Source organism: Aspergillus sydowii (assembly GCF_001890705.1).
Source record: "Aspergillus sydowii CBS 593.65 unplaced genomic scaffold ASPSYscaffold_1, whole genome shotgun sequence".
Classification (NCBI taxonomy): Eukaryota; Fungi; Ascomycota; class Eurotiomycetes; order Eurotiales; family Aspergillaceae; genus Aspergillus; species Aspergillus sydowii.
The window spans coordinates 3,993,338-4,006,643 of record NW_024467859.1 but is presented as its reverse complement, the minus strand read 5'-3'; the positions used below and the strand labels follow the sequence as shown (position 1 = coordinate 4,006,643).

Sequence of the window (13,306 nt, the reverse complement as noted above, 5' to 3'; positions counted from 1 at the left end):
AGGATGAGCAAGGCCACTTCCGTTGTGGAAGCCTCATGCGGAGGGGTGCGATATAAGCTTCGTGGCCCGGATAGCGTTGCATACAATATACTCTTTACCACGTCATTGACATCCGCGTCTCCCGGAGTGCTCGATGGATTTGGCTTTTCCGTCTGTTGTCGCTCTCTCACTCCCCATCTTCGTTTGTCACTCGGTATATTGACGGTCGTCGAGAATTCTCGTCCAGCCCTATACTTCGCCCGCGGACCTAATCAAAAGCTCGCGTTATTCGATAAGCTTGTGAACCCGGGTCTCACAGAGGATATCTGCGCATAGCGCTGTCACAAAGTACGGCTCTCTGCTAGGGTGCATTTATCTAGCCGCTGACAAGATTAGGAATGCCTGCGCTCGATTCACTCGCGATAGCAACGCAGAGGCGGGTCCTCGAACGACGAGACTGGGCCTCCGAGAATCCTGGCCCTATCCTGGTATTCTGCATCGTTTTTATCGTGGCCATGGGAATTATTCTGCTCTTCTTGTATCGGAAATGGATGGCTCATAGGGCCTCGAGGGAGGCTTACGCATGAATTCTCAGATGCCTCCCAACTGCCGTTCTCCATATATGTACGAGTAATGTCGAATATTTAATAAGACACCAATTTCACACTTCGCACACGGCCTATTCATATTCTATGAGGAACGTATATGCCTGAGAGTGTAGAGGTGCAGGTTACCTCGACACTTTCTTTGAATTGTTTGTATACTGTGGCGTGAAGAATGGGGTTTCCTTTTCTTTCCTCCCTTTCCTTTTCTTTTGTTTCATTCATTCATTCATTTTTCTTTCTCGCTTGTGTTTTTAACTCCCTTGAGTGGCTAAGTCCACAAATTGCCAGAGTTTCAGCACCGGGTCTATGGAGGGGACTACTAACATTTGCACCGACCAGGCGAGTATATCGTTTTTGGCGATAAAGACAAAGCAAGCTGACGAGTATTCTACGTTCTTCCTGCAACTGTCTAACTGCTCTACTCGACGCCACGACATAAGAATTTCAAGCCCGCAAATATTTATCGATATGTGTTTTGAAATAGCTTCTACATCCGATGAATACCCCGAAGCTAGCCTTGACCAAACGGAAGTAATCATACAAATCAGATCTTACCAACACCAGCATTTGCAACAACAGTTGAAGGCACATCCGCAACACCATAAGCGTCCACTAAGCTATCAGAATACTGCGCAATCTCATCCAAGACCTGTTGATCTGTCAATTCCGGCCAATCGCCAGATCCAGACAATCTGTTCCACTCGCAGATATAGCCCAGAGAGGCAGTGCAAGCACTTGCCGAGTCCACGGAAGGCACGTTATACACCAACGCTCCACTGGACAGTGTGGTATCTGTAACTGGAGTGGTCACTGTGTCAAAATAATTTCCCTCCAGCAGGACCCAAGTGTTTGTGTCGATATCAAAGGCATGCCCGCCGACATTCTGGAAATAGTTGTTGACCCCGTGGAAGAAAATGCGACTGTCCGTGTCCGCGGTGCCTAAGTGTGGTGCACGGCCGGATACATCGTGTAGCCAATTGCCTTGGAACGTATACCAGTCTTCTTCACCGATAAGCAACAACGTCCAATAGTGCTTGCCGTTACAACCAGAAGACCAGTCCGTGACACCATCAAACTCATTGTTCGAGATAGTGACATGGCCGGCAGCTCCCCAACCAGAAACGATAAACTGCCTCCCGACAAGAGAGAACTTGTTATGATCGATCCAGACTTGGTCACAGTCGTCGAGGGTAATAGCATCACCGCCCCAAACGTACTCTGGGTTGAGCTCCGTAATGTGGATGTTCTGGATGATCACATTACTTGCGCCGCCTCGAATGCGCAATCCTTTGCCGCGGATAACTCCGGCGTCACCGACACCGACGATACTCTTGTTGCTACCGACGTCGAGCGGCGATGGGCCTGCGTTGTCATAGGTACATTCGATCCAGGTGCCATCACAAGAGTCCTGGATGGAAGCCTGGCCAGCACTTGTCCCTCCCTCGCAGGTCGTCGTGGCTGTGCTACAACACTGCCCCGTTGTTTCACCCTCAGTGCCGATGAAGCTCCATTCGCGGTCGATGAGGATTGTTCGCGCAGTATCGTCAGTTATCCACTCAACCAGCCTGCTTCATTAGCATTGGTGAGAAATCAGTATTGGGCAACATACTCGTCTAGACTGGAAGGGGTCTGAGGCTCTGCATCGCCACCTCCGGTCGTCCCAGCACCGAAGCCGGAGGGCGTGCCCACAACCTGCGCGCTGGCAGATTGTAGAAGAAATGCAAGAAGAGTGGACAAGATAGCTTTCTTCATTTTCTGACTCGGGGTTTCGGCGATAGGTTCGTGGGAAGGTCTGATCGACAATACTCCGAGACGAACAGGTGCTCTTTATAACTCTACGATTACACCATGGCATAGACAACCAAGAAAATTATATTGCTACATATAGTAACTCCCTTCAGATCAATTGCCCGACGTGGATAAAAGGGGAGTTCGCCGGTACGAAAAGCGGAACAATCGACGAAACAAGCAATCCACACCCGGCACAATAAATTCAAGAAAAATAAAAATAAAACCATCTCCATTAAAAGCGCCCAATTCGATGGACGTACAAAAGCTGCCTAAATGTTCCCTGCGGAAGTCATCCGAGAAAAGCAGTGTTCCTGTGGATTTTGCCAATATGTGTGAAACGCCGAGAAAACTGGGCGACACCACACCCCCCCAAACACTTAAATGAGCTGCCAAAAGCCACTGCCATTGGTATTTTGCAAGAAGGATGGAAGCGCCATTTGAAGCCCCCTGAGAAACCCCCCATACTGTCCTGACTCAGGCCCTACGACATTGTCACAGTCGAGTTCATCAAAGTCCGACTCAGTATCATCCCCAAGCCCTATGTCACTGCGATAAAACGGCGGGCCCGGAGACTGGAGACGTGTGCGTCCGGGCGTCCAAGGCTCTGGCTTTTGATGAGACGTGGGAAGACATAAACTACCGCTCATATTCTCATCATACTCGGTTTCACTCTCGGATGAGAGAGAAGGCGGGTTCGGAGCCCGAGACCCTGTTTCTCCCAAACCACACATATCGTAGTCAAAGTCGTCCGACAAGGATGCTCCAGGGATAATATTATCCACACTACTGTCATCTCCCAAATCGAGTCCTAGGGCTTCAAGTGCCGCAAGTAGATTGCTGGAGTTCTTCCCTTGTTCTCCGCCTCCCTTCTGCACAACCGTACCGGCAGGGAAATAGCAGAGAACTTGCTGCTGCAGTGCGTCCGCATCCGCATCCGATGGAACAGTCATCATGAAATCTGCGGTTACTAGTGGACCCGAATCATCTACGCCTCCAAGTGAGATATAGTGCAGTGGGTTCTCGATAGCGCTGAATGATGTGCTGGTCCCGGTGCCTCTGTGCTGCGGCAATCTCACCCGTGTTCCCGATTCAACTTTACATGCTAGACAGCAGTTGTCTGAGCCGGACTGGAGATCGTGTGTGGTTTTGATCCAGTGCCCGACTGGCTTGTGTTGGGTGTGGACGCGGGCTGTGAGTTCTGTGCATGCGTCGAGGGTTAACGAGGCAATGTGCCCGCAGTGTTGGTAGTGCCGGTAGGTATGTTGGCACATGTTGCTTGATTTGGGACGGGAACAGCTTTGAGAGACTCTGTTTAGTTCAGAGAAACCGACTGAGCAAGGGTTGAACTTGGACTGGACGAGACGGGTGAGTTTTCGAGTCCTGGTGTGGTTACCTGACTGCTTATATAGCTTCTCACGTGGAAGAATAAAGGCACTCACTGGTGTTTTATGGGATTGGGTGAACGGAGTTGGCTTCTTTCAAGTTAACTATTATTCATTGATTCCAGCAGATATGTGACGGTTATTGTCGGCTTTTTTTTTGTCTTGTCTGGGCCTGGCCATGAGCCCTAACATGAAGCTCACATATGAAACGGGACTCATTGATACTCGCCATTCACACCAAAAAAATTTCGTTTCTGACGAACAGCATATGGATATAATCATACAATCAAAGACCCAGCAATCCAACCGCCGACCCCTTCTTACTCTTCCCAACAACAGTGCCCACCCCCATTAACTCCCGCACCGCAATCTGCGCACCCCTCACACTATAATCTGTCGTAACAACCACCTCATCCGCAATGTCCACAAACGGCCCGATCACAGCCATATTCCGCATCCCCTCCGGTATAACAGATGGCCGATCCGCCGGGGTCCTAGGGAGCGTCGTCGCCGCCCCCCGCGGCTGAATGCAGGGGATCGTAACCGCCTTCTCGAGAATCGACTCAAGCGGGTATTCCAGGTGCGAGAGGATCTCGGTCAGGATTTCCTGACCCGAGCAATCAATCATTGGCTTTGTGATGTGTGTCCCGCTGCGCTCCGGGGCCAGGGCGTAGCCCCAGCAGACTTGGATGTGGGGTGGTTGGTCTGGGAAAACGGGTTGGTGGGGGATGCGCAGGGTGAGGAGCCAGGGGGTGTCGCAGAGGGTGAGGAGGGTATTCGGGCCTGGAGCCTGGGCTGTTGTTTCTGTGAGGCGGGAGAAGAGTTCGGTGGAAGAGAGGGTGATGGTGAAGGTTTCGAGGCGGGAGGAGTGCAGTCTTGTGCAGAAGTTGTAGGCGTTGCCGAATTTGGGGTGTTTGGTGCAAAGCTCGAGCCAGAGGAGCCAGTTCTCGTCGAGTTCAGTGTCTGTATCCGTGGAGGTTTCCGAGTCTGTGATTGCTGTTGGGTCCAGGTGGAGGGATGGCGGGGAGTGGGTGTTGGTTCCTGGGAGGAGAGATGTGAAGATGGAGCCTACCGAGACAATGACGATGTCATCTGCACCGACTTGTATTGTCTTTTCGTCCTTTGAGGAGACGGAGCAGCTCGGATCGCGGACTGGAGAGGTCTGGATTGCGGTGACTCGTGTTGGGTCGTTGGGGTTGTTAGGGTTATCTTTCGCAAAGGAGATGTCGCAGATGGTGGTGTTGAGGCGGAAGTCCACCCCCTTGGATATGAGGAACTGAACGATGGGGACTATGGTAGACTCATGCACGTTATATTTACCTAGATCGAGGAGGTAAGGTTGTCGGAGGTCGTGCAGGTTGCTGTAGCGATGCAGATACCGGCGGAATTCAGCAGCGGAGTGTGAGGGTTTGAGACCGAAGCTATGCAGACACGTGTTTAGCAACACGAATGCAATTAATTAAGAAAAAAGAAAGGATTACCTTGTAGCAAGCAGCAGCCAATACTCACTACGAAAGAAGCCCTCGTTAAAGAAGTCACAAATGCGAGCCCTCCCCAGCGCCTTCTCCGACTTGGATGCCAGCGTGAACAGATCAATGCGATCGCGCAAACCCAGCGCCATCTTCTTCGCATCGACGCGAACGATTCCTTTCGACTTGCGAGCCAAAAACCTTGTGCGCGGTGGTTGGATTTCCAGTGACGCCGCAAACTCGCGGATCTCGTCGCGCACGGAGCGGGTGGGATCGGATGTCGAAGGGACTAGCGACAGCAAGGAATCCATGCACAAGTCATTGTATTGGGGTCGCACGCCAGCGCGAAAGTCATAGCCATTCTCTGCGTCGCCATGACTGGCGGTTACGCTGCCTGCCGCGCTGAGAGACTCGATGATGTGTATACGGGACGGTGGCACATGGGCTTCCTGTATGAGATGCACTGCGGCAGTGAGAGATGCGATCTCACTGCCTAGAATCCAGGCGTCGATACGCTCCGGATCACGTTCTGCCATGTTGATTGCGGAATTAGAGGCGAAGGAGTCTATTTCTGGGGATGAAAGTCTTTGAGATAAGGTCGGTGGTATATGACTGCAAGGTTGGGAGGAACCGTGGATACGCTCATGGTTGTGACGACAGACTGACTATAGCCGGGTCTAGAACCCCGAGTTTATAAAATTCTAATGGAAGATATGAAACTAAAAAGGTATCTCTGTAAAATCATGCCTCGGAATGTTCTTGGCTAAAAATATCATGCTTCGCATCTTCGGCACTGGGAAGCTCAGGGACAAAGGGTGCCTGTCCCCTTCGTTCCTTTTTCAGTTGCTCCCGGATTGCCGCCACTGATTTGCGGCCCTTGCCCTCAAAATACTTCGGCCCTAGATCCTCCAGATCGAATCCTCGAGGGTAGTACTTGTCGTCCTCATCCCCTGGTACGGGCATCCCCATCGCCCGGCTGATCCATGCCCCGGGACCCCAGCGGTTCCAAAGCGTCGGTTTCACATAGTATGGAATAGCTTCGTAGAGATTTAAGTAGTAGCGTCCATACTCATTTGGCTCATCGGTAAAGATATCGATGCGCCGGAAGCTCGGTCGGGGGAGGGCTAGATGGCGTAGATAGAACTTTCGGACGGCGATAAGTGAGGAGAATATCGTCTTGTATGCCGCGGATGGTGGTTGATACCTGTGCAGGTTAGTTATATAGTCAATAAAACCACGGTAAGGAGAGAATCCGTACATCATTGCCTCCCGTAGCCGATCGTCCATCACACATGATGCAAAACTGACACCGACGGACTTGAGGAATCGGGGCATTGAATAGACGACAACATCCATCGTCTTATCGGCGACCTCTTTGTTTGAAGGGCTCGGCTTCATATGGTCTTCTTCGTACTTTAGACTCCATTCACGGAGCTCCTCCAGGAAATGCAATCCGTCGCGGAATGCATGGGGACCTGAAGGGAGGTCGGCAAAGCTGATTTCCAGTGCATCGCCGAGGCTTTTCCAGTAAGTGCCGATGGCGCACTGCTCCAGCTCATTGAGCGACCGCCACTCGAACATATCGATAAAACGAATCGGCTCGATGGCGAATAAGCTTAGGGTGTACAGCATGTCGGACTCGAGAATCTTTCCGCTGCTCCGGTATCCTACATGGAGGAACTTGGTGCGAGCGATCGCGGTCTGTGCTCGTTCAGAGGACGGCTCAAATGCCATGAACTGCCCGATCAGGGCGCCTGTGTCGGCATACCGTTTGAAGGAGGTAGCCGTGTTGGAGAACTGGGATGTTTTGAGTAGGAGAGCTGATATCGTTGGAATCCCATATGTCTAATCACCGTTAGTTCTGCCCAAATATAGAGGTGGAGTTGAGGTACCCTGAACAAGGCAAACTGCAACGCCTTTAACGTGGCCGACGGGAATTCCATCGCTAGCATCTGTTTTTGGATTTCCCAGGCATCATGGTCCGTCATCGAAGCCATCTCTTCTCGAGTAGTGTACTTGCGGTACACCCTTTGTAAGCGCTTCAGCCGTCGATACCGAAGGGACTTTTGGATGAGCAGGTATGCAGCAAGAACAGCAGCCGATATTGCCCCCCGCTTCCTGGGGTCTCTCCAGAACTCCAGCAGCAGAGTACGAATGGGCAGCTGCTTGAGGCTGACCATGATGCGGGCAATTTGCTTATCCATAGTGGTATATGATGGCCAAGACCGGTGAGGTTGACACCCCTCCACCAGTGCTGGATCATGGGATTCTTATATTATGCAGCGGTGCCATCAGGCCACAATGCAAAGCTGTATAATGACAACGAACCATTGACAAGGCATAAGGCAGGTGCGATACCCGATGCGCCGTCCCCAACTTCACTGCAGGCGTCCTTTCATGTGCGTCAGGATCTGCAGGCGGACCGAGGGATACGAACCACAGACGCGGGGCCAGGCGCACCTCTCAACAGCGTCCGATATCTCATACTTAGTCGCGGTCGCTGAGTCGCTTCTTTCGGGCTGCCGTAAATGGCTGGGTGGATGAACAACCGAGGAATGAGGAGCCCCGACAGGCCAAATTGACGTGCCGGACGGTCGATCCCGAGATCGTATGTTGAGTCCACGGAACTGACTCGTGGGCGCTGACACCGCAGTTTCTTTACGTCTTGGGCAACTATGATCATGGAAAAGCGTCATTACACTTCGGATCCCGGATCATGCGAGAATTATGCAAATCCGGGCTTACTCTGAATCTAATCGGTGTCCCCAAGTCCTCCATGAGGATATCTCTCAGCACCCTGTCGAAAAACCAAACCTAAGCAAGAGACTGTTACCCAATCTCATGGGTAAAATAACGTTTGAAGCGTCCTCTTTGCAAACTATATGCCCGGTGGCACAGACAAGCATGATGCCAAAGTTTTCCGCTCATGCTCAAGCTCATCCCACCCACCTCTTACCTCACATCACTGCGTCATGAACTGCACACACATCCTAAGCAGAACACATCCTGCGTTGAGGAGCGCTCGACAATCAAGGCAGATCAACTTGAAGCGCGATACAAAAATACAATCCGATGGGTAAATGGTTTTCGAAAAAGGTCCCCACCGAGGACAGTCGCAGCCCGAGTGCGACCACGACACGGTCGGGGGATCCGAGTCATGATATTGGTGTCTATGATACGAATTACACGAAAGAGCTCCTCCAGACGGGAAAATACTCGGATCTCACCATATCCTGCCAGGGGCGTGTTTTCCATGTACACCGGGTGATCGTCTGTCCCCAGATGCAGTTCGTGGAAACCGCAGTCAGGAGCCGGTTCAAGGTAAAGCGACCTGTCTCGTGGCATCTTTATACCTATGTCTGACTCTAGATAGGAGGCAGCGGAGTCGCATATTGATCTCCCAGCAGACGATCCGCGTATAATAGACATGGTAGTGTCATGGTGCTACAGCCGAGATTACAGCCTCGAGCACGAACATGATATGTTCCAATTGTATATGGTGGCCGACAAGTATGGCATCCCCGGCCTCAAAGAACATGCGTACCTTGAAATGCTCAGCTGGACAGACAGCCGCGCGACGTCTCAAGACTTTCCCAACACTGTTGAGCAAATTTGGCGCGAAGCACCACCGCATGAGAAGGAACTGCGCCACAAAATGGTGCAACTTGTTGCAAACGGGCACAAATCATCTCGGGAGGAAGATTGGAAAAGGATTCTTGGCGATAATCCCGCGCTGGCAATGGAGGTGCTTGATGAGGTCGCTGTCATCTATTCAAAATTGAACTCAGAATTGGAGCAGGCAAAAAAGGGAGAGGAGGAGGCCAAAGAGGCCGCGAAGGAACAAGCGAAGTGCAAACGTTGCCGCAAGAAACGCGGGGCTGAGAAGGCTTAGTTCTTGCTGAACCCATATTGCAGTGTCGAGGGTCAATCTCCGGTACCAAGGGTCAACTCATGATGTAGCAGCGTATAGCAGAATGAAACGTGTGATTCCGTTTTCCAGATCTGGAAGATTCTAGCAAGCCCCGTCATGTATAACGGCGAACAGAGCGCTCGGATCACTAGCCGCAGATCTGTTCCTGGTTATTAAGCGGAATTGCGGATGTAGACTGCTCACGAATCAGTGGCCACAGCCGAGATTCGGCGCCGCTGACCAAGTTCGATGGAGCGACGAAGGCGCAAGTGACAAAGAAAGTTGCAAATCGCACCTCAAATTTCTAATCACGACACGCCGCTGACAAACAGGCACGCGGCCCGTTGATTGGCCCGCCGCCGATAAGCGGCTGTCAGGATCCACTGCGGAACTGCAGTGAGGGCCACGACTGTCCCGCCATCGATCGCGTATAAAGAAAGCTCTGCCCCTCCATCATGGCTGTTCCAACAACTCACGCAATTGCAACGCGCACCTTAACACTCCCATCCTTACCATCTTAATCCCTACCATCCCCGCCAGCAACAAATCTACTACAATGGGTTCCACCGGAGTCGAGTTCAAGAACCCCGCCACGGGCACCCTCCTGGAGGCCGTCAAGGCCCGTCGCACCATCTACGGCCTCAAGGCTGAGAGCCCCATCTCTGACGACACAATTGAGTCCATCGTCCGCGACTCCGTCCTGCACGTCCCCAGCTCCTTCAACACCCAGACCTCTCGCGTCGTTCTCCTCTTGAAGGATGAGCACAAGAAGGTGTGGGACATTGCCCTCCAGGCCATGGAGGGGCTCGTTGCCGCCGGTGCTCTGCCCAAGGAGGCCTACGAATCTTCCACCAAGCCCAAGCTTGAGGGATTCCGCAATGGATACGGAACTGTACGTTACGGCCCAAGCTAAACATTGACCGGTTTTGCTAATTATGCAGGTCCTCTTCTTTGTCGACTACGATGCCCTCAAGGACATCAAGGAGAAGTTCGCCATCTACGCCGACAAGTTTGATCCCTTCGCTCTGGAGTCCAACGCCATGTCCCAGTATCTTGGTATGTTCGTTGAATCCCTATAGCCCAGTTCAAAGATGCTAACGTTCGCAGTCTGGACCGCTCTCGCCTCCGAGGGACTCGGTGCCAACCTCCAGCACTACAGCCCCCTGATTGACGAGCAGATCCAGAAGCAGTGGAACATCCCTGCCAACTGGAAGCTCGACGCCCAGCTGGTCTTTGGTACCCCTGCCGGTGGTCCTCTCGACAAGACCTTCGCTCCTATCGAGGACCGCTTCAAGGTGTTCGGCAAGTCCGCATAGATTATACATATCTAGACATTTGCATTAGCGATAAATGATGAATGACTTTTAGAACTTTCAAAGCTACGATTTTATGTCTATTTGTTTCCCAACAGCTCCAAGTCCCCAGCAACGCCCCTCTTCACACTCCTAGCCCTCTTCACTAATCTCCCCGGATGCCAAATAATCCAAATCCCCATAAGAACTGCCATCAACGCCCCATCAAAAACATAGATATACACCTCGCGCTGACGCACATCTGCCCCCTTCGGCGCCCCAAACTCCACTGTCCTCACCAGATTCCTCACAATCATACACCCACACACCACATAAAGACACCACATATACCTCTTCCACCCATCCAGCTCAACAGAAACCCTCGTCGGATAAGCCACCAACCTCCGGTGAATCTTCGCCGCAACGACCACAAACCCGATAAACACAACAAGCGTAAACACCAGTCCGGCCAGGACCGCCTTGATCCCAATATCGATGACATGCGCATCACCGGTAACCTGTAACCCGGCACCCACAAGCTGCGTCAGGAGACAGATTACGTCGTTCAGCACGAAAAGCACTGTCAGACGCTTCGGCCGGATCGGCGAGTGGTGCTCGGCGTCTAGAGCTGTGATTATCCGGGACAGGGTCATGTATACGCTTGCGGCTAGGAGTGGTGGTGCGCAGAGCAGGAGCATCTGCTGCTGCGCCCACGGGCCGATTCCCGTTCGGTCGTTGTGCGAGCGTGCGCGGCCGTAGTAGCCGAATGTTTCGCCTGGTTTTTTCTGTTAGAGTTGGGTCTTTTTTTTTTTTTTTTGATGGTTGTATGGGTTGGGAGGTGTAGCTGTTGTCTTAGGGAAGGGGAGGGCTTTAGGACGTACATATTCCGCCGAGGACGAAGGGGATGAAGTATGCTGCTCTGTATGGGAACATGAGCACAATGTGTGCGAGGGTGGCGAGGCCGAATATGGCCATGAAGGCGTATCCGGCTGTGAGGGAGGGGTTGTAGGGGTAGAATTCGACCCAGGGGTCCGAGCCGTTGACGCCTGGATGGAAAGTGAAGTCCATTTTGATATAGAAAGAGAGCTGTCAGTTAGGCAGGACAATGGGTGATAGTAAAAGCCTTTTAGGATCGGAACGCTTTTCAGGATAAAATGGCTGTCCTTTATACGTAGTGAGGGTTTTAACTGAGCGTTTCAACTGATTACCGCTTTGGGTAATCTGGAAACGAATACGGGTGGAGCGGGAAAGCTTCGGTGCAGATCGTGCAGAGTTTGGATGGAGTCGCCCTATTTTTAGGACCATTATACATTAGATCGGCCCTTTTTCATTCTATTTGACAGTACCAAACTATACTGTGTCCCCGTTATTGGACAGTCCCTGATCAAGGCAACAATATACTCTGATAACCTTGGTCCTGTAGTTTCGGAGGTGGGTCGCTTTGACAACCTATACTTAGGTATATATCTACATTTTCACTAGGGCACATAGGCAACTATCTCCTCCGGCCACTCAATCCACGCATGATACGCCTCTGGGAGGCACGCCTTGACCCCGAAGACGATATGCTGGTCCCACCGTTCCATGAACCAACAGTCTCTGATATACCGCAGCAGGATAGCCCAATGCGCAAGAATAATAAGCGCAATCGGCTCCCTTTCTTCCAACTTAGTGATCATCGTAGCAGGGAGTCGAAACGTCCATCCCATAGTGTACGGCATCAAGTCCGTTGGGTGGCACCCGGTCCTCCGTCGTCGGTATGCGCCCTCAAAGCACTCAACCAAGTCATCCACAACGCCAACGTAGACTTTTCTATCTCCTTCTGTCTCGAGATCAACCATTTCCCTGACTTCTTGAAGACGCTGAATATGTCGACACAATTCCTCGTCCAGCCCAGGGGCAGACACGTCGATATCTAAATCCGGGCTCTCCAATTGCGGTTTTAGCACACCAGTAAAGATCTCCCCCTGTTTTTGGGCTAATATCGACCGTACCCCATGTAGTAATACTAACCACTCTGACTTTCCATTGGCATTGAACACCAAATACTCGCCGTCACGCGGGCCACGCGCAAAATACGCAAAACAGATCATGATAGCTGCGATGTAGATAAACTGACAGTTCTGCGAGTCCAGCGTATCCAGCGCAAGAACAGCCGTAACAGAGCGCACGCCGAACGTGAAATGCTCGTCTGCCTGGCGCGTATATTCCCCCCGTCTGGCGGGGTTCAGATATGCGAGATGGAGTGCCGAGAGAGTGAGGAGGAGATGCAGAATTGAGGGGAATGACATGCCCCATTGAGGGACGTGGATTTGCCAGACCTTTTGCGGATCTTTTGCTTCGTCTGTGATTGTACTCGAGGTTGCTGTGGTGAAGTGGTGGAAGAGATGGAGATCTGCTAGAGAGATTCCTTCCCCGGGAGTTGTCACCAAGTGTGTGGTTGGAGGGGAGGGAGGATCGCATTGTACTGCGATAGAGCGGCAATTGCCATCATCCTGTGATGGCGAAGCTGCCAGTGTCTGGTATTTTGACTGCCGGAATTGGTACCGTTGTGGTGGCGTTGAGCCAGCTGAAGGCGATCTTGAAGGTGGACTTTGGAAGTCACAGTTGATAGAGTGCATCAAGCAGTTATTGCAACTTGGCTTCTTTTCATCGCACTGTTATTCATGTTAGCTTTGTCAATGTTATGAGATATAATCTCGAATCCTACCTTGACGCGACGCTTCTTACAATTCCCACATCCAAGACGAGATTTACGATGCGTCCGCCGCGATCGAATCTTCTGATTGATTTGTTCGCTGTCCATATCCATACTGTGATGTATACAAATGATGGAGGATGTGGTGGTGAAAGGTCGTCGTATTCGTTTCTTTTTCGG

General features: G+C 51.7%; 7 protein-coding genes across 7 annotated transcripts; 2 read left to right on the top strand and 5 right to left on the bottom strand.

The window, feature by feature from the left end:
- Nucleotides 1-1,128: 1,128 nt before the first annotated feature.
- Nucleotides 1,129-2,336, bottom strand: ASPSYDRAFT_138741 (polysaccharide lyase family 1 protein; the record flags this gene model as incomplete). The annotated part of the gene is made up of 2 exons (XM_040840866.1): nt 1,129-2,149; nt 2,194-2,336. 2 exons carry the CDS (start codon nt 2,334-2,336, stop codon nt 1,129-1,131), a joined length of 1,164 nt encoding a protein of 387 aa, XP_040708611.1.
- Nucleotides 2,337-2,752: 416 nt separating this feature from the next.
- ASPSYDRAFT_84797 (uncharacterized protein) lies at nt 2,753-3,646 on the bottom strand (the record flags this gene model as incomplete). The annotated part of the gene is made up of 1 exon (XM_040851419.1): nt 2,753-3,646. One exon carries the CDS (start codon nt 3,644-3,646, stop codon nt 2,753-2,755), a length of 894 nt encoding a protein of 297 aa, XP_040708610.1.
- A 397-nt stretch (nt 3,647-4,043) lies between these two features.
- Nucleotides 4,044-7,430, bottom strand: ASPSYDRAFT_139109 (oleate hydratase; the record flags this gene model as incomplete). The annotated part of the gene is made up of 5 exons (XM_040840914.1): nt 4,044-5,178; nt 5,329-5,791; nt 6,021-6,430; nt 6,485-7,071; nt 7,119-7,430. 5 exons carry the CDS (start codon nt 7,428-7,430, stop codon nt 4,044-4,046), a joined length of 2,907 nt encoding a protein of 968 aa, XP_040708609.1.
- Nucleotides 7,431-8,110: 680 nt separating this feature from the next.
- ASPSYDRAFT_345192 (BTB/POZ domain-containing protein) lies at nt 8,111-9,479 on the top strand. The gene is made up of 2 exons (XM_040845250.1): nt 8,111-8,547; nt 8,600-9,479. Exons 1-2 carry the CDS (start codon nt 8,299-8,301, stop codon nt 9,116-9,118), a joined length of 768 nt encoding a protein of 255 aa, XP_040708608.1. The 5' UTR covers nt 8,111-8,298; the 3' UTR covers nt 9,119-9,479.
- Nucleotides 9,480-9,692: 213 nt separating this feature from the next.
- Nucleotides 9,693-10,452, top strand: ASPSYDRAFT_140529 (uncharacterized protein; the record flags this gene model as incomplete). Its single annotated transcript, XM_040841059.1, has 3 exons — nt 9,693-10,028; nt 10,078-10,200; nt 10,228-10,452. The coding sequence occupies 3 exons, from the start codon at nt 9,693-9,695 to the stop codon at nt 10,450-10,452; spliced, it is 684 nt and encodes a 227-aa protein (XP_040708607.1).
- On the bottom strand, nt 10,436-11,701 carry ASPSYDRAFT_345153 (RTA1 domain-containing protein). The gene is made up of 2 exons (XM_040845247.1): nt 11,310-11,701; nt 10,436-11,203 (listed from the first exon to the last, which is right to left on the bottom strand). The coding sequence occupies exons 1-2, from the start codon at nt 11,494-11,496 to the stop codon at nt 10,530-10,532; spliced, it is 861 nt and encodes a 286-aa protein (XP_040708606.1). The 5' UTR covers nt 11,497-11,701; the 3' UTR covers nt 10,436-10,529.
- A 24-nt stretch (nt 11,702-11,725) lies between these two features.
- Nucleotides 11,726-13,258, bottom strand: ASPSYDRAFT_128091 (Zn(II)2Cys6 transcription factor domain-containing protein). Its single transcript, XM_040840485.1, has 2 exons — nt 13,139-13,258; nt 11,726-13,085 (listed from the first exon to the last, which is right to left on the bottom strand). Exons 1-2 carry the CDS (start codon nt 13,238-13,240, stop codon nt 11,907-11,909), a joined length of 1,281 nt encoding a protein of 426 aa, XP_040708605.1. The 5' UTR covers nt 13,241-13,258; the 3' UTR covers nt 11,726-11,906.
- Nucleotides 13,259-13,306: the final 48 nt, after the last annotated feature.

Coding starts and splice junctions, on each gene's coding strand:
- ASPSYDRAFT_345192 (XM_040845250.1), top strand. CDS start 8,299: ATGGGTAAATGGTTTTCGAAAAAGGTCCCCACCGAGGACAGTCGCAGC. Junction 8,548..8,599: donor CAGTCAGGAGCCGGTTCAAG/GTAAAGCGACCT, acceptor GACTCTAGATAG/GAGGCAGCGGAGTCGCATAT.
- ASPSYDRAFT_345153 (XM_040845247.1), bottom strand. CDS start 11,496: ATGGACTTCACTTTCCATCCAGGCGTCAACGGCTCGGACCCCTGGGTC. Junction 11,204..11,309: donor CTTCGTCCTCGGCGGAATAT/GTACGTCCTAAA, acceptor AGAAAAAACCAG/GCGAAACATTCGGCTACTAC.
- ASPSYDRAFT_128091 (XM_040840485.1), bottom strand. CDS start 13,240: ATGGATATGGACAGCGAACAAATCAATCAGAAGATTCGATCGCGGCGG. Junction 13,086..13,138: donor GTAAGAAGCGTCGCGTCAAG/GTAGGATTCGAG, acceptor CATGAATAACAG/TGCGATGAAAAGAAGCCAAG.